Here is a 12775-nt window from a genome sequence, read left to right on the forward strand (position 1 = left end):
AATGCAATAGTAATAACATCCCCACGCTAATGCAGTAAACCTTTGGTTATAAACATAGGGTAGGCCTATCTATTCATTTAAGCTACGTAAACAGACAATTTGGCATCTAGGCTACACGATCTCTTGTCTACTTTCGACTTTCAACGAGTAGCCTGGTCATATACGCCCCCTTGTGTGAGGCGGTACCCTAGTCCTTGCAGCACACCGGACGATAGGCTACCCGATATGCTGCCCGCTCTCATTCTCACACAGTGCCCGGCAATAGACGGTTCGGGACTGCTTCATTTTCGGAATTCTATTCACCTTAGCCTCCCAATTGGTAACTAAGAAGTCGTCATGGCGACCGAAAACATGGAAATGAATGGCGATGCCGACAGAGAGATTGGAGAGGAGGTAAGATGCAGCACACGAACCATCTAAAAGCCATAGTCTTCCGAGTACTTTCAGTACTATAATTTCAGTCTCACTGACTACACACGTCTTAGTCTATGAATTACAAAGGAAGCCGCTCGCTCTTGACTCCGACTGGACAAAGGAGAGTAAGTAAACGTCAAACCACAACACGCCTGTCTGTTCGGGTACTAGTATTAGGCTAATGACGAGCCGAGTTGGAGTCGATTGTAGGTTTTGAACCATTATTTTTCCGCCATACACACATTAGGCTACCCATTCACAGCGAATTTGGGACGTCATCGTGGAGCCAAGCCTAAAATTCGGAATTGTCTGAAGTCAGTATTCAAATAGCCTTAGGCTACTTCCAACTTTTAATTGTTTTCTAACAACACAAGGAACTTTAAATTAGCTTACGTGTGTATACGAGTGGACCCACTACTTAGATTGATTAACTCATTTAATCCATTACAACCCCACCTGTTGAGGATTGTCCAGTGCTGAGGTCACTGTACCTCATCCGGGAACCCCCTTAATCTTTTCCTCAATGGGAATTCCTAGCGTTAAAAAGTAGACTACAAAACGCGATTTAGTATTGGGCAGTTGAGGGATATTTCTATGACGTGATGATCAGTGTCATTTTTGATGGTTACTGCTTAATTACACGACCATAGCCTGTTTGTATATTATACACAAGTAAGGTCTCAACTAATTTCGAATAGAATAAAAAAAAAAATCATGAAATATAGAAAAACATCAGTCTCCCCAATGTGTTTATTTTCCCTTGATGTGTCAGTTTAGTGGAAAGTTCTGAGTGACCACGGCAAGAAGGAACATAGGCCAGCCCTTCAAGAGTTCCCAGGCTCAACTGAAATTCAAGCTCCATTGAATATGTACACATTATATACACATCTACACAGGGCTGCATATACTTGGAGCATTTACGTTTTTTATTATTATTATTGCAGCAGAGATATTGTTTCATGGACTAAATCTCAGACTGTCCATAATGACCAGAGATGTCTATAAAATGACCCTGGCAGGAATATTCAGTTATATCTCTAGGTATCATCTTCAGTCTGAAGGACAGGCAGTCTCACTTAATGAGACCATAGTTTCAGTATGCCAAGCATGGACATACTCCACAGGTAATATCGCAGCATCTTCATAGGGAAGTCTGAGCAAGCCATAGAACTACACTGGGTCAGAAGTCTCAATAATGTTTGTTGTTTCATGCATCCAGGTTTATTTAACCAGCTTCACGCACACACCAGGGGTCTGCACTTGTTCTTGATCCACAGTTGAAGTTCAAAAAACAGGAAGACATCATAAAAAAGGCTTGTGGAGCCCAGGGTAAAATAAACAGCTATTGGTTACCTTATAATTAAGGTTGGAGACAAGTTTGGGAGTCCCTTGTACTGGCTAGCAGTAACCTTGCCATAAGAAGATCTTCACTTCCTGACTCTCAAAGCCTGTTTGCTAGATTAGGTATTTTCGAACATTTATTCGCCAGCCAGTTAACATTTTAGCGATGCCTAAATCTTGGTGAGAGAAAGTGGAGGGCAGCATGTCAAAGCATGATGCTAACAAGAAAGCCTTTGGAAAAGAGATAAGATGAATATGTTAGGTGTGGCGTTTCACCTGAGGCTAATTTTGTTCTATTTTGCAAACACATTTTCAATAATCAAAAATAGCACAGTTTAGATAGGTATACAGTGCATTAAGGAGTAATTAAGAAATGTAAAACATAAGCAATAAAAACATGGTTAATGTCTGTTAATGTTAATGCCGATTTATAATAAAGAAATAATAATAACACAACATTTGAAATAGCTCGTAACATTTGGACCGTGAAGTGCTACTGAAGTGTAAACTAAAGACTGACAGGTTGTATCCCTGCTAAACAAACACACTGTAGAAAGTGATGAAGAAAGTGTTTTGTCCGTCTCTTCATAAACGGAGTGACTAAGTTCTGGACTAAGTTCTGGATTTTAATACGTATTTATCAATCTGCAGATTGGGAGAGAAAACCAGTCTTCTGACCATAAATGACAACACAACACCAAGCTTAGGTCTCAACCAGGTCTCTCTCCGCTCCGAAAGCCGGAGGACCATCTTTTATAGGGCACAAGAATGTAAACATAGATTGTGACAGTCAGGCAGGAATGACGTTACAACAGTCTCAGAGAAAAAGATTCACTGCTCCCAACACATAACAACTCTCACACTAGAGAGTTCATAGTTGGAGCTCTCCTTGTAGTCATGACAAGGACCGTTTAGCCAGTACTTTCTCCTGACCCCGAACATCTATTAACCTGACACATAGACACAATATACTGTTATTAATAGCAAGCTTACATGATAAATGTACTAACTAGTATCCAATGACTAGTTCTAATGATTAGTGATTAATGTAAGCACACAGGAAATCCCAATTTCTTCCACAAAAGGCTTTCTGTTTCAGTTTCACAAGTTCATTACTCACCCACTACTCACTTGTAATGTTGTAAGTAGACACGTGGAAACTAAAAAAGTTCCCTTATTTCAGTGACTCACTAGACACAAGGCCATATTGTCAATGAGAAAGTTCAAACATGGAGGAAAACTGGAAAAGAAATTTTTTTATGATTTAAACAAACTATGTTCTTTTATTGTAAACTGTGTTGAATCAAATGTCATTCTTTTGACGTGAGAGGAAAAGGTTTGGAGTATATAACAGAAACTAATTGTGAAAACACGGGGAAGATAAGAGATTCAAACAGTTGGATTTGAAAGTATACAGTTCACATTAGAAGGAAAGGGTGAGGTCGGAGTGATACAGGGAAGTCAATATGTCAGTTGAGTATAGAACAAAAATAAGAGACTTAAAAGAAAACCACCAGAGTGTATCTATCCTAGAGATGGTTAGTTGGGTCTACCACAAGTACCTCCTATTTCCCCTGTTTGCTGAGGTGGCAAACGATGGTTAGAGTCATGTGGTCGTGTGGCTGTCTTTTCTCGGCCAACCTGAACACAAGGCGGCCTTGTCAGGGCAGCCCAGACTGTGCCTGACCCAAAAGACACACTCCCGCGCTCAACTTCCCCACACAGAGAGACCGGGGGAGGAAAGAGAGACTGAGGGTAATGTTTAGCTTAGAACCTCATGGGCTTTAATGATGTAGACATAAGTTATATAAGCATTACAGTGACTTACTGTACTTATTTACCATGTGCTTAATGCTGCATCTATTCTGCTGGGTCGTAGAGCTAAGTAAACAACATGGTTAAACCGGCCTTCACACATATACATGGAGCCAAATGATGGAGTCAGGTGGCTGAGCGGTGAGGGAGTCGGGCTAGTAATCTGAAGGTTGCTAGTTCGATTCCCAGCCGTGTCAATTGACGTTGTGTCCTTGGGCAAGGCACTTCACCCTACTTGCTTCGCGGGGAATGTCCCTGTACTTACTGTAAGTCGCTCTGGATAAGAGCGTCTGCTAAATTTTAATTTAATTTAAATGATCTTTCACAGCAGTGCCACAGTAAAAGTGGATGGATAGAGGGGTTCACTGGTCTAATGTGTTCCCCATTTAGGCTGCAGCGGTCCGGGTTCGAATCCGGCCCAGGCCTATTACCGCGTGTCATCCCCTCACTCTTTTAGCACTTAGAAATTTGTTTTCAAATGAAAAGTAAGTTAGAATTTGTATTCATTTTTATTATTATTACTCTCTCCAACATTTCTTGTCCTCTCAATAATTACTATCTATGTCAATGAAACTATAAAGGCAGTAATACCCCTAAAATCTAAATTAAGTGGATGGAAAGAAAACAAATATGGCTACATGAGGATTGATGCAAGGGTCCCCTGTTTGTATCACCTGACCCGAGATCTGCTGTAATGGATAACAACCCCTGTATGTTTACAAATGGGAGTCATGAGAGTCACTGAGAGAGACCTTGCAGCTTTCCTTCAGTGTTTGTCATTCCTATACCAGACTACACACTGTCTCGCCAGGATTTCAGAGAATAGTTGGGGTTGGGGGTGGTTGTAGTAAAAAGTATTTTGTTCATTTTTTGGGGGAGCAGATAAGAAAATGTTCAGCTATAAATAATAATTTACTTTCACATACTGCTGTTGGAACACAACTGGTGCCCGTACTGAACATGTTTCATTGTTAGAAAAGTTTCAGATTTTGAGTCCATTTAGCGATGTTGCTGCTGTACTTCACACTGGGTGGAGACGTCTTTCCTCCTTCAGTTTCTGCTGCTGAGCTAAACAATGTCTTCACCATCACACCCGAACAGGCTTTCAGACAGTCATCTTCCTCTACGTTTCTAGTTTTGTCACACGGGTATAATCTCAACAGGGCTGTCCAACTCTGTTACTGGATTTACCATCCTGTAGGTTTACTCTCTCCAACCTAAATTGTAACAAACATGATTCAGCGTATCAACCAGATTATTACAATAATCAGGTGTGCTGGATTAAGGGTTTTAAACAACCTGCAGGACAGCTGCTATGTACAGAAACAGCGCGGTGCAGTCATGGTCTAGAATACGTTGGTGTGCGAAAGCAGCTACTGTGGACTGCATGCACTCCATCCTGACCCTGGTGTTGTGTTCAAGTCCCACGTTATTGCATACTTTTCAAAATTACCTAAATTCATTCTTAGTTTTAGTTCCCTTTTACTGTTCCATGACACTGAGCATGTAAACATCACAATACCATATAAATACTCACCCCTTTTTGTTCAGAAATGTTTAGTTCAACCATGTGTGATATAAAACTGGACGATCTTTGTAAAAGGTGCCTTGTTGACAAGTATCGTGTCAGCTCTACTGCACACTGGGTGGAGACGTCCTTCCTCTTCTGTAGTTTCTGTTAACATCACCCTCAGCAGGAAACAAAAACACTGAAAACGACCTTTGACCTCTGTCACCCACTCTCTTCCTCTCTTTCCCCAGAACATAAAGTTACACCCATTGGTAAGGAAAGAATCACTTCTTGTATAAAAAACGAAATGATAAAGTTTTTTACTTTCATTTCCCACAAATGTGCAAAATGCCCTCAATTTCAGCATGCAAGGGAAGTCCAAACATCAACATAATAAAAAGTTCAGGGCAATTTTTGTTTTTAACAATCCCCTAGTTAGTAAGCAGAGCCATGGTTGTCAACACAAATTCCGCACAATGACAAATTCTCCGATCACTTAACGTAACATCAGGCGTTTAAACTGACGTCCATCCTCTCGTGTTCAGGTGCCGCGCCCGGGCCGCTGGCGGCAGCGGGCGGAGGGGCCAATCAACATGAACCACTACGCCAACAAGAAGAGCGCGGCGGAGAGCATGCTGGACGTGGCGCTGCTGATGGCCAACGCCTCCCAGCTGAAGGCGGTCCTGGAACAGGGACCCGGCCCCTTCTACGTCCCTCTCGTCACCCTCATCAGCCTCTCCCTCACCATGCAGATCCTGGTGGGCATTCTGCTCATCTTCATCGGTGGGTCTCCGTCTGTGTGTCCGTGTTATTCACCTAGCACGTGCTTTTTGAGGTTCCTGCCAAGGAAAATTAACCCTATGCGCTACTACTTGGCAATAAACCTGATTCTGATACCAGCGCACATAGGGAGTGAGGCAGATACTCAAGGAGTAAAAGTTACTCCCAAGGAACTGTCTGTTACAAGATTCACTCCTCTTACTGTTGAGGTTTTTTGTTGCTCTGAGTTTACATCTACACATCTAAAGACACATCTAAATGAATGTTTCTACAGGCTTTGGTCTCCTCTATCTCCTAGTCCTTTTGGGCTTCTTGATTTATAATGTAATCTAAACTCCCATCTTCATTCTACTGACCTGATAAGGTCCAGACCCTGTGCTTACTTCCCTCATAGTAACTGCAATAAAGCCCAGAGACTGAAGTGGCACTATATATTCATGGAACTATACTAACAGTTAAAAGGACAATCCACTTTTTCTTCCTCTTCAGATAGGCCTAGCTCCTGACATCATCATCATGACATCATCTCCAGCCAGCTGGCTTATTTTAGTCAAGAGTCCCCATGCCTATAGAATGTTATCATCTTTTGACTAAACAATTGGCAGCGTTCCAACACGCCCCTTTGCTGAAGTCTTCCCTATCTTTATCTGGCAGTTCTAAATGTATGTGTGTGTGGTTGGGGGTAGGGTGTGTGTGTGTGTGTGTGTGTGTGTGTGTGTGTGTGTGTGTGTGTGTGTGTGTGTGTGTGGGGGGGGGGGTTGTGGTTCAAGGGGTGTGGGTCCACCCTCACACCACACGCACAGTCAAGGCAACTCCCATGACTAGTCAAGCGTGTCACAAGGTCCCCCTGACTAACCTAGATCATTATAATTCCTAGAAAGTCTTTTGCAGAGGGAGAGGTTATGTTGCATGCTATGTTTTCATATCATACGGTCCGACAATGATTCGGTAAATAATGGTACAGCATTATTAAAAAGGACCTCCTGGATAATGAACCTACAACTGTAGTGCTAGTGCCATCTAGTGGGCTCTTTGAGGACCAGCAGACCAGAGTGACTAAGCTAAAAGCACATCTGACAACCCACGTTGTCTTTAAAAAAAAATATATATATATATACCGTTGTTTAAAAAAAACGGTTTCCACAATTCGTCCTTGTTGTCGTTCACAGTGAAGTGGAATCTGAACGACGAGCGCATGCACTTCAGGTTGAACGTCCTGGAGAACATAGCCACTGTACTCGTCTTCATCATCGTCATCGTCAACGTCTTCATCACTGCTTTTGGCGTTCAGAGTCCCAAAATGAGAGCTTGACTTCCTTCCCCCGACAGCACTTACAGGTATGAGCCATCAATTGTCTGCGTCCACCATATGCAAATACCGCTATTTGCTTGTATATCGCAGTAAACAAATATTAAAATATTTTGTATGGGTATTCAACACATTTAAAGTATTGTTTTGCGTCTCTGAAGTACTCCAGCAATAATATTAACAACATGCTGTCATATTGTTTGATACTTAACAGGAGAGGAAACTCCTAGGATCATGTTTTCCACAGCTTAACACAACTCACAAAAGCTGTGTTCCCCATGAAAAGTGAAGCGCCTCGATCTCCAGAACAAGTTTTGGATCATTATGGTCATTTCATGTACGACTCTTCACCAGTGCCTGAACTGGTGTGTGAATACTGCTTTAGCCTACTTTATCCTCAATGCGGATTCCTCTTTTTGATACTGTACATATCAGTTACATATAATGCCCTGTCGTGATGGCTGTGTCGTCAAGGGGGAAACTCTGCCGTTTTAACCTCTGTTTGAAAACTGTGTGTGTGAGAGTGAGAGTATGTGTGTGTGTGTGTGAGAGAGAGAGAGAGAGAGAGAGAGAGAGAGAGAGAGAGAGAGAGAGAGAGAGAGAGAGAGAGAGTGTGTGTGTGGTCCCAGCACAAGCCAGTCCTTATAACAACATGCCTGCACCACCAAAATAACTGTCCAAGGCCCTGTCCTCTGTAGAGAGCAGATGTTTTGGAGTTTCTGTTTACCCAGATGTGCTTTGCTCTGCGGGCGATGTTTAAACCATTTCTGCCTCCCAACTACACATTACCTGTCTAGATCTCAATGCATTAGGTGTAGATCGAAATGTAGGAGAACTGGTTCAGTAGCCGTGACAGGACAAGGTCATTCTTACACCAATCCTCTGCTTCTAAATCTGAATTGAAACAGTAGAAGGAAACAAAAGACTAAACGCAGTAGATGTTCACAGGATTTCATTAGGATTGAGGCCTTGTCTCGGCTTCCACCATACTCAGGCAGTATTACAGCACCATCTAGTGGCCAGTAAAGGTAATACAGTTCAGTTTGCCTCCACCTACAGTAAGAGCGGACAAATACATTTTGCCTTTCATATCTCAGACCTATGCAATACCGTATGGAAGTTAAATGTGTTTGTACACGTTTGTATCATCACGTTTCCGTTTTTTTTACACATGCTATAATCATGTCTTCAGTGAATTTGTTGATTATCCAAATATTTTGTAAATGAAGGACCAAATGATTTACCCCCATGTTAAGTGTTATGTTATAGTTTTATGCACTGCCTGACTATTATTCAAAAAATAAAGTTTTATATATATGTATAAAAAATTACAAAGCTTGTCTTAGTTACATTTATTTGTCCATGCACAGGAGTACAATTCATAGTGAAAGGTTCTCAGTCATATACATTGTTATGGCACTTGTGATTCTATGGTGGTATGAGTAGACATTCTACAGAACAGGAACGACTGTAACCTTGAAGAAATCTCCCTCAGTTCACTCTACACAGTGAACATACCAGGTTAGGTACATAGAAACTGTTTGAGAAGTGAACCTGCAGTTCCCTCCTATAAAACTATACAATCATAGGAATATACACCTCCCATTACAAATGTAAGTTGAGTACTTAGGTACTAAGTACTTCCCCCTAATTAATATAAGGCAAATAAACTCACAAAGGCAACAAGTGAGCGAGAGGTCAAATCATAAAGGGAAACAAAAGTACAAGTTTAAAAGCTTTTGAAGTGCATCCAAAATTATGACGTTCTGCACCAATTCTGATCAAATACAATCTTCAGTTTTTTATTATATAAGTTATAATTCCCTAAGTAAAAGACTTAAGTAAAAGACTTCCATGACACTGAGCATGTAAACATCACAATACCATATAAATACCCACCCCTTTTTGTTAAGAAATGTTTAGTTCAACCATGTGTGAAATAAAACTGGACGATCTTTATAAAAGGTGCCTTGTTGACAAAGTATCGTGTCTGTAAAACAAGACAGAGATCATTTATCTTGCAATTTCAAAGTTTTTGGTGTAAAAGTTCCTTTCACCAGAAAAGAGGCCTGTCAAACTGCAAAACAGGAGAGAGAATCCTAGTACCAGACATGACAAGAAATGCATAAGAAGGATTTCTGATCCCAGTGACCGGGGTATATACAGTATATACAGAGAAGTGATCTCCCCCTGAAACAGTGGTGTAGTGTGAACATCCTGAAACGCCGCTGTAGTAACTGCATCCCAACTGCCCACCCTCATCCCTGTGCCCTGTCCCAACTGCCCACCCTCATCCCTGTGCCCTGTCCCAACTGCCCACCCTCATCCCTGTGCCCTGTCCCAACTGCCCACCCTCATCCCTGTGCCCTGTCCCAACTGCCCACCCTCATCCCTGTGTCCTGTCCCAACTGCCCACCCTCATCCCTGTGCCCTGTCCCAACTGCCCACCCTCATCCCTGTGCCCTGTCCCAACTGCCCACCCTCATCCCTGTGCCCTGTCCCAACTGCCCACCCTCATCCCTGTGCCCTGTCCCAACTGCCCACCCTCATCCCTGTGTCCTGTCCCGACTCCCCAGAAGTGATTCAAAGCATACAGGATTGGACATAGACCCTTGTGATGTGCCTCACTCACACCAATCCTACGCTTCTGCATCGAGGTGGTGAAGTGGAAGAGGGATGTTGGCCACAAAGCACCATTACATGCTGATGTTGTCCTCGGAGTACCATATGAGCACCTCTCTGGCCGTTCTCCCCAGCCCCAGAGCCACCAAGCCCAGGGCCCGACTGCCGCCAGACACTCTGGACTCTACAGGGAGAGAGGCTAGCCTTAGCACACATGGGATACACAGCACACGCATGGTCATGCACCGTCACTGCACGTGTACTACATCACACATTTGTGCGTACTTGCAGTGTGATGGAACGCGTGTTCACAGTCAGAGCAGAGCGAGAGCGAGAGACTCACCTCCGTAGTAATACAACATGGCCATCCCCACGGCAACGCTGAAACAACCCAGGAAGAACAGAGGACCTGGACAGGGCAAAAGTGTTCATCAAGAGTGAAATATTTGTATTTAACCCATCAGGAAGTTTAACAAGATGAGACACAGTGTTTAACCCTTGTGTTATCTTCGGGTCATTCTGACCCATCAGTCATTGTGACCCACTGTCGTATTGCGACAAATTTACCTCATACAAAAACAAAGTGAAGCATTTTCTTTTAACTGTCGGGCTGTCTCAGACCCCCCACATTGGAATGGTTAAAAGAAAATTATTTTTATTTGTTTTTGTATTGGGTAAAATTGGGTAAACACAACGATGGTTCGTTATGAACCTTTGGGTTACTTACTGTAAGTCGCTCTGGATAAGAGCGTCTGCTAAATGACTAAAAATGACTAAATGTCATGTGACCCGAAGGCAGCACGAGGGTTAAGTTTGTCTAACTCATTGTGTGTGTGTTTTGTAAAGCTCTCTCTTGGAAGTCGCTTTGGATAAAAGCGTCTGCTAAATGAATATATGTAAATGTGTGTGTGTGTGAGAGTGAAAGCAAGAGTGAGAGAAAGAGAGTGACAGAACGAGAGGTGAGAAATATCCATGTCATACCTTTGTCATTTAGCGCATATCTCTGATTGCACTTTACGAGTGGAACACTGAAGGGGTCATCTTGGGGTCAAACAGATCGAATTACACAACTAAGTCTCACAGAACCTACCAAGCAACAAGACAATAGCCTACAAGAAATATAATTTACATAAAGAATTGAACTGTAATCCTGTCCAGGCGAGGGACTAACCTCTGAGGCGGAGGCGTGTGGGCAGGCTGTAGTACACATCCTCCACATGCAGGTGAAGCGCCCTGTAGAACTCCCGACAGGCTTCCTCTCCTCTCCCCTGCAGGTGGTTGAGCAGTTCTGACAGACGGATGCAGGTGGGAACGTCCAGGTCCCTGAACTGGTAAGAGAGTCACACCAGCAAGAGTTATTATTATTATTATTATTAGGGTTAGTCTTCCATTTGCAATTCACTGAAACGTGTGTAAATATGTGCTCATGCTAACCTTCTAATGATTTTGGCAGCAAATGCTGTATTTACTTAACTGCTTGTGGAAGTAGGGTTTATGTTACCTAGTTGTGATTATGTTGACGTTTCACTGCGGTGTAGGCTTACTTTGGTGGCCTCCTTGTCTGAGAGAATCTGCGGGTAGATCCTGTTGAGCTGAAGGATGAGTTTGTCCACCAGTTCTGTGTCCAGCCTCCTGTCGGATTTGAGGAACCGGCTGTCCTCCAGTAGTTGGTCATGGAAGGTGTCTTGACAGGCACAGAGAAGAACAACTGTATGGTTAAGCATGGAAATGTGCAGTGTTGGGCAGTGCCCGGGAGATGTAGGCACTGTATGTGAGAGAACTACACTTTCGACGCTTGTTTAAAGAATTAATGAATTTCAGAAAATGTTAAGATATTAACGTAATGCTACAGGCGACGTTAAACACACGTAAATATGGTTAGGTCTGGGCGGTGAGTGTTCATGCAGCACCGAAAAGTGATTTCAATCTTCAGGTTCTTGAGTGCTTTTATAAAAGCACTCAAATATGATATGATGCGATGTTACATTTGGCAGCAGCCAGCGGTGACTATGACCTTTACGTCACGCAATAACAAGTCGCTTTGGCGCGTTTCACAGCAAAATGAATGGTTTATAGCAAGTTACAAATGGAGACATTTCTAAACAAGGCGAGGCTAAAAAGCGAAGTTGCCATACTCATAGCAACCTTGACTCAATACACAAGGAAGCACTCTTAACAATATCCTTAAGAGCATTGTTTCAGCGCGCGAAGTGTAAAAACATAAGGGGGGGGCGGTCAAATTGTCATTTTTAACTGTGGTAAATAATCTTAATGTCCAAATTTAGTGAGTAGGCTTCAAACAACTAACCTCCCATTGTAGAGTCCTCTCTGTCCTTTGTTTGGCCACTCCCCTTGAGACCATCAGGAACTGTGTGGGAGGGGCGTGAAGTTTCTCAGGAAATGGGAGAAACAAAATTAAGATGTGGATCAAAAACGCTTAACATCTTGCAGTGGTTTACATTCGACATTGACCTGAAATGACTCTAGTATTGAAATGAAAGCATGATGCTCTTTAGGAGACTTTCTTCCGTTGACATTCTTTGTTGGGGTCGAGTCTATTTTTATCGTAAGAGTGCCTCGTCTCAATTTACAATGAACTAGCCAACTCCACATACTGAATGGATACGTAGCCTATCCGGTACTCTCACTTTAACTTCACACATTTATATATAAACATAGCTTCTTTTTTTAAATGACAACACAACACGTTAAAACGTTAGGTTAATTTTATTTTCCATTAGGCATAACTTTAAAGCAGAGCCACATTAGCTGTCTATGCACATTGTCACTGCATTAAAGAACATGTTTTCCAATGAGCAAATTTACCACATTTTCAAACGGTCCTATGAAATAGCAGAATTACCTTGTTATTTTGGTACCAGTATATCATCCATCATAATCAACAACAACCACAGCGTTGTATCAAATAAATACAAATAAGTGATGATTTAGTACAAACATATGCAAACACATGAGAAGCAAGA

At 42.4% G+C, this 12775-nt stretch overlaps 2 protein-coding genes across 2 annotated transcripts; one reads left to right on the forward strand and one right to left on the reverse strand.

Annotated features, from left to right (window-relative positions):
- The first annotated feature begins 256 nt into the window (after positions 1-256).
- Positions 257-8382, forward strand: LOC136941136 (ninjurin-1-like). The gene is made up of 4 exons (XM_067233554.1): positions 257-393; positions 5626-5863; positions 7030-7198; positions 7384-8382. The coding sequence occupies exons 1-3, from the start codon at positions 337-339 to the stop codon at positions 7170-7172; spliced, it is 438 nt and encodes a 145-aa protein (XP_067089655.1). The 5' UTR covers positions 257-336; the 3' UTR covers positions 7173-7198; positions 7384-8382.
- A 1319-nt stretch (positions 8383-9701) lies between these two features.
- Positions 9702-12233, reverse strand: LOC136941127 (caspase recruitment domain-containing protein 19-like). Its single transcript, XM_067233542.1, has 6 exons — positions 12100-12233; positions 11336-11475; positions 10963-11119; positions 10773-10832; positions 10135-10200; positions 9702-9975 (listed from the first exon to the last, which is right to left on the reverse strand). Exons 1-6 carry the CDS (start codon positions 12104-12106, stop codon positions 9866-9868), a joined length of 540 nt encoding a protein of 179 aa, XP_067089643.1. The 5' UTR covers positions 12107-12233; the 3' UTR covers positions 9702-9865.
- Between the last annotated feature and the right edge of the window lie 542 nt (positions 12234-12775).

The sequence above is a fragment of the Osmerus mordax genome, chromosome 1 (genome assembly GCF_038355195.1).
Source record: "Osmerus mordax isolate fOsmMor3 chromosome 1, fOsmMor3.pri, whole genome shotgun sequence".
NCBI lineage: Eukaryota > Metazoa > Chordata > Actinopteri > Osmeriformes > Osmeridae > Osmerus > Osmerus mordax.

Coding starts and splice junctions, on each gene's coding strand:
- LOC136941136 (XM_067233554.1), top strand. CDS start 337: ATGGCGACCGAAAACATGGAAATGAATGGCGATGCCGACAGAGAGATT. Junction 394..5,625: donor ACAGAGAGATTGGAGAGGAG/GTAAGATGCAGC, acceptor TCTCGTGTTCAG/GTGCCGCGCCCGGGCCGCTG. Junction 5,864..7,029: donor CATTCTGCTCATCTTCATCG/GTGGGTCTCCGT, acceptor TGTCGTTCACAG/TGAAGTGGAATCTGAACGAC.
- LOC136941127 (XM_067233542.1), bottom strand. Junction 10,833..10,962: donor CACACGCCTCCGCCTCAGAG/GTTAGTCCCTCG, acceptor TTTGACCCCAAG/ATGACCCCTTCAGTGTTCCA. Junction 10,201..10,772: donor ATATGCGCTAAATGACAAAG/GTATGACATGGA, acceptor TGCCCTGTCCAG/GTCCTCTGTTCTTCCTGGGT.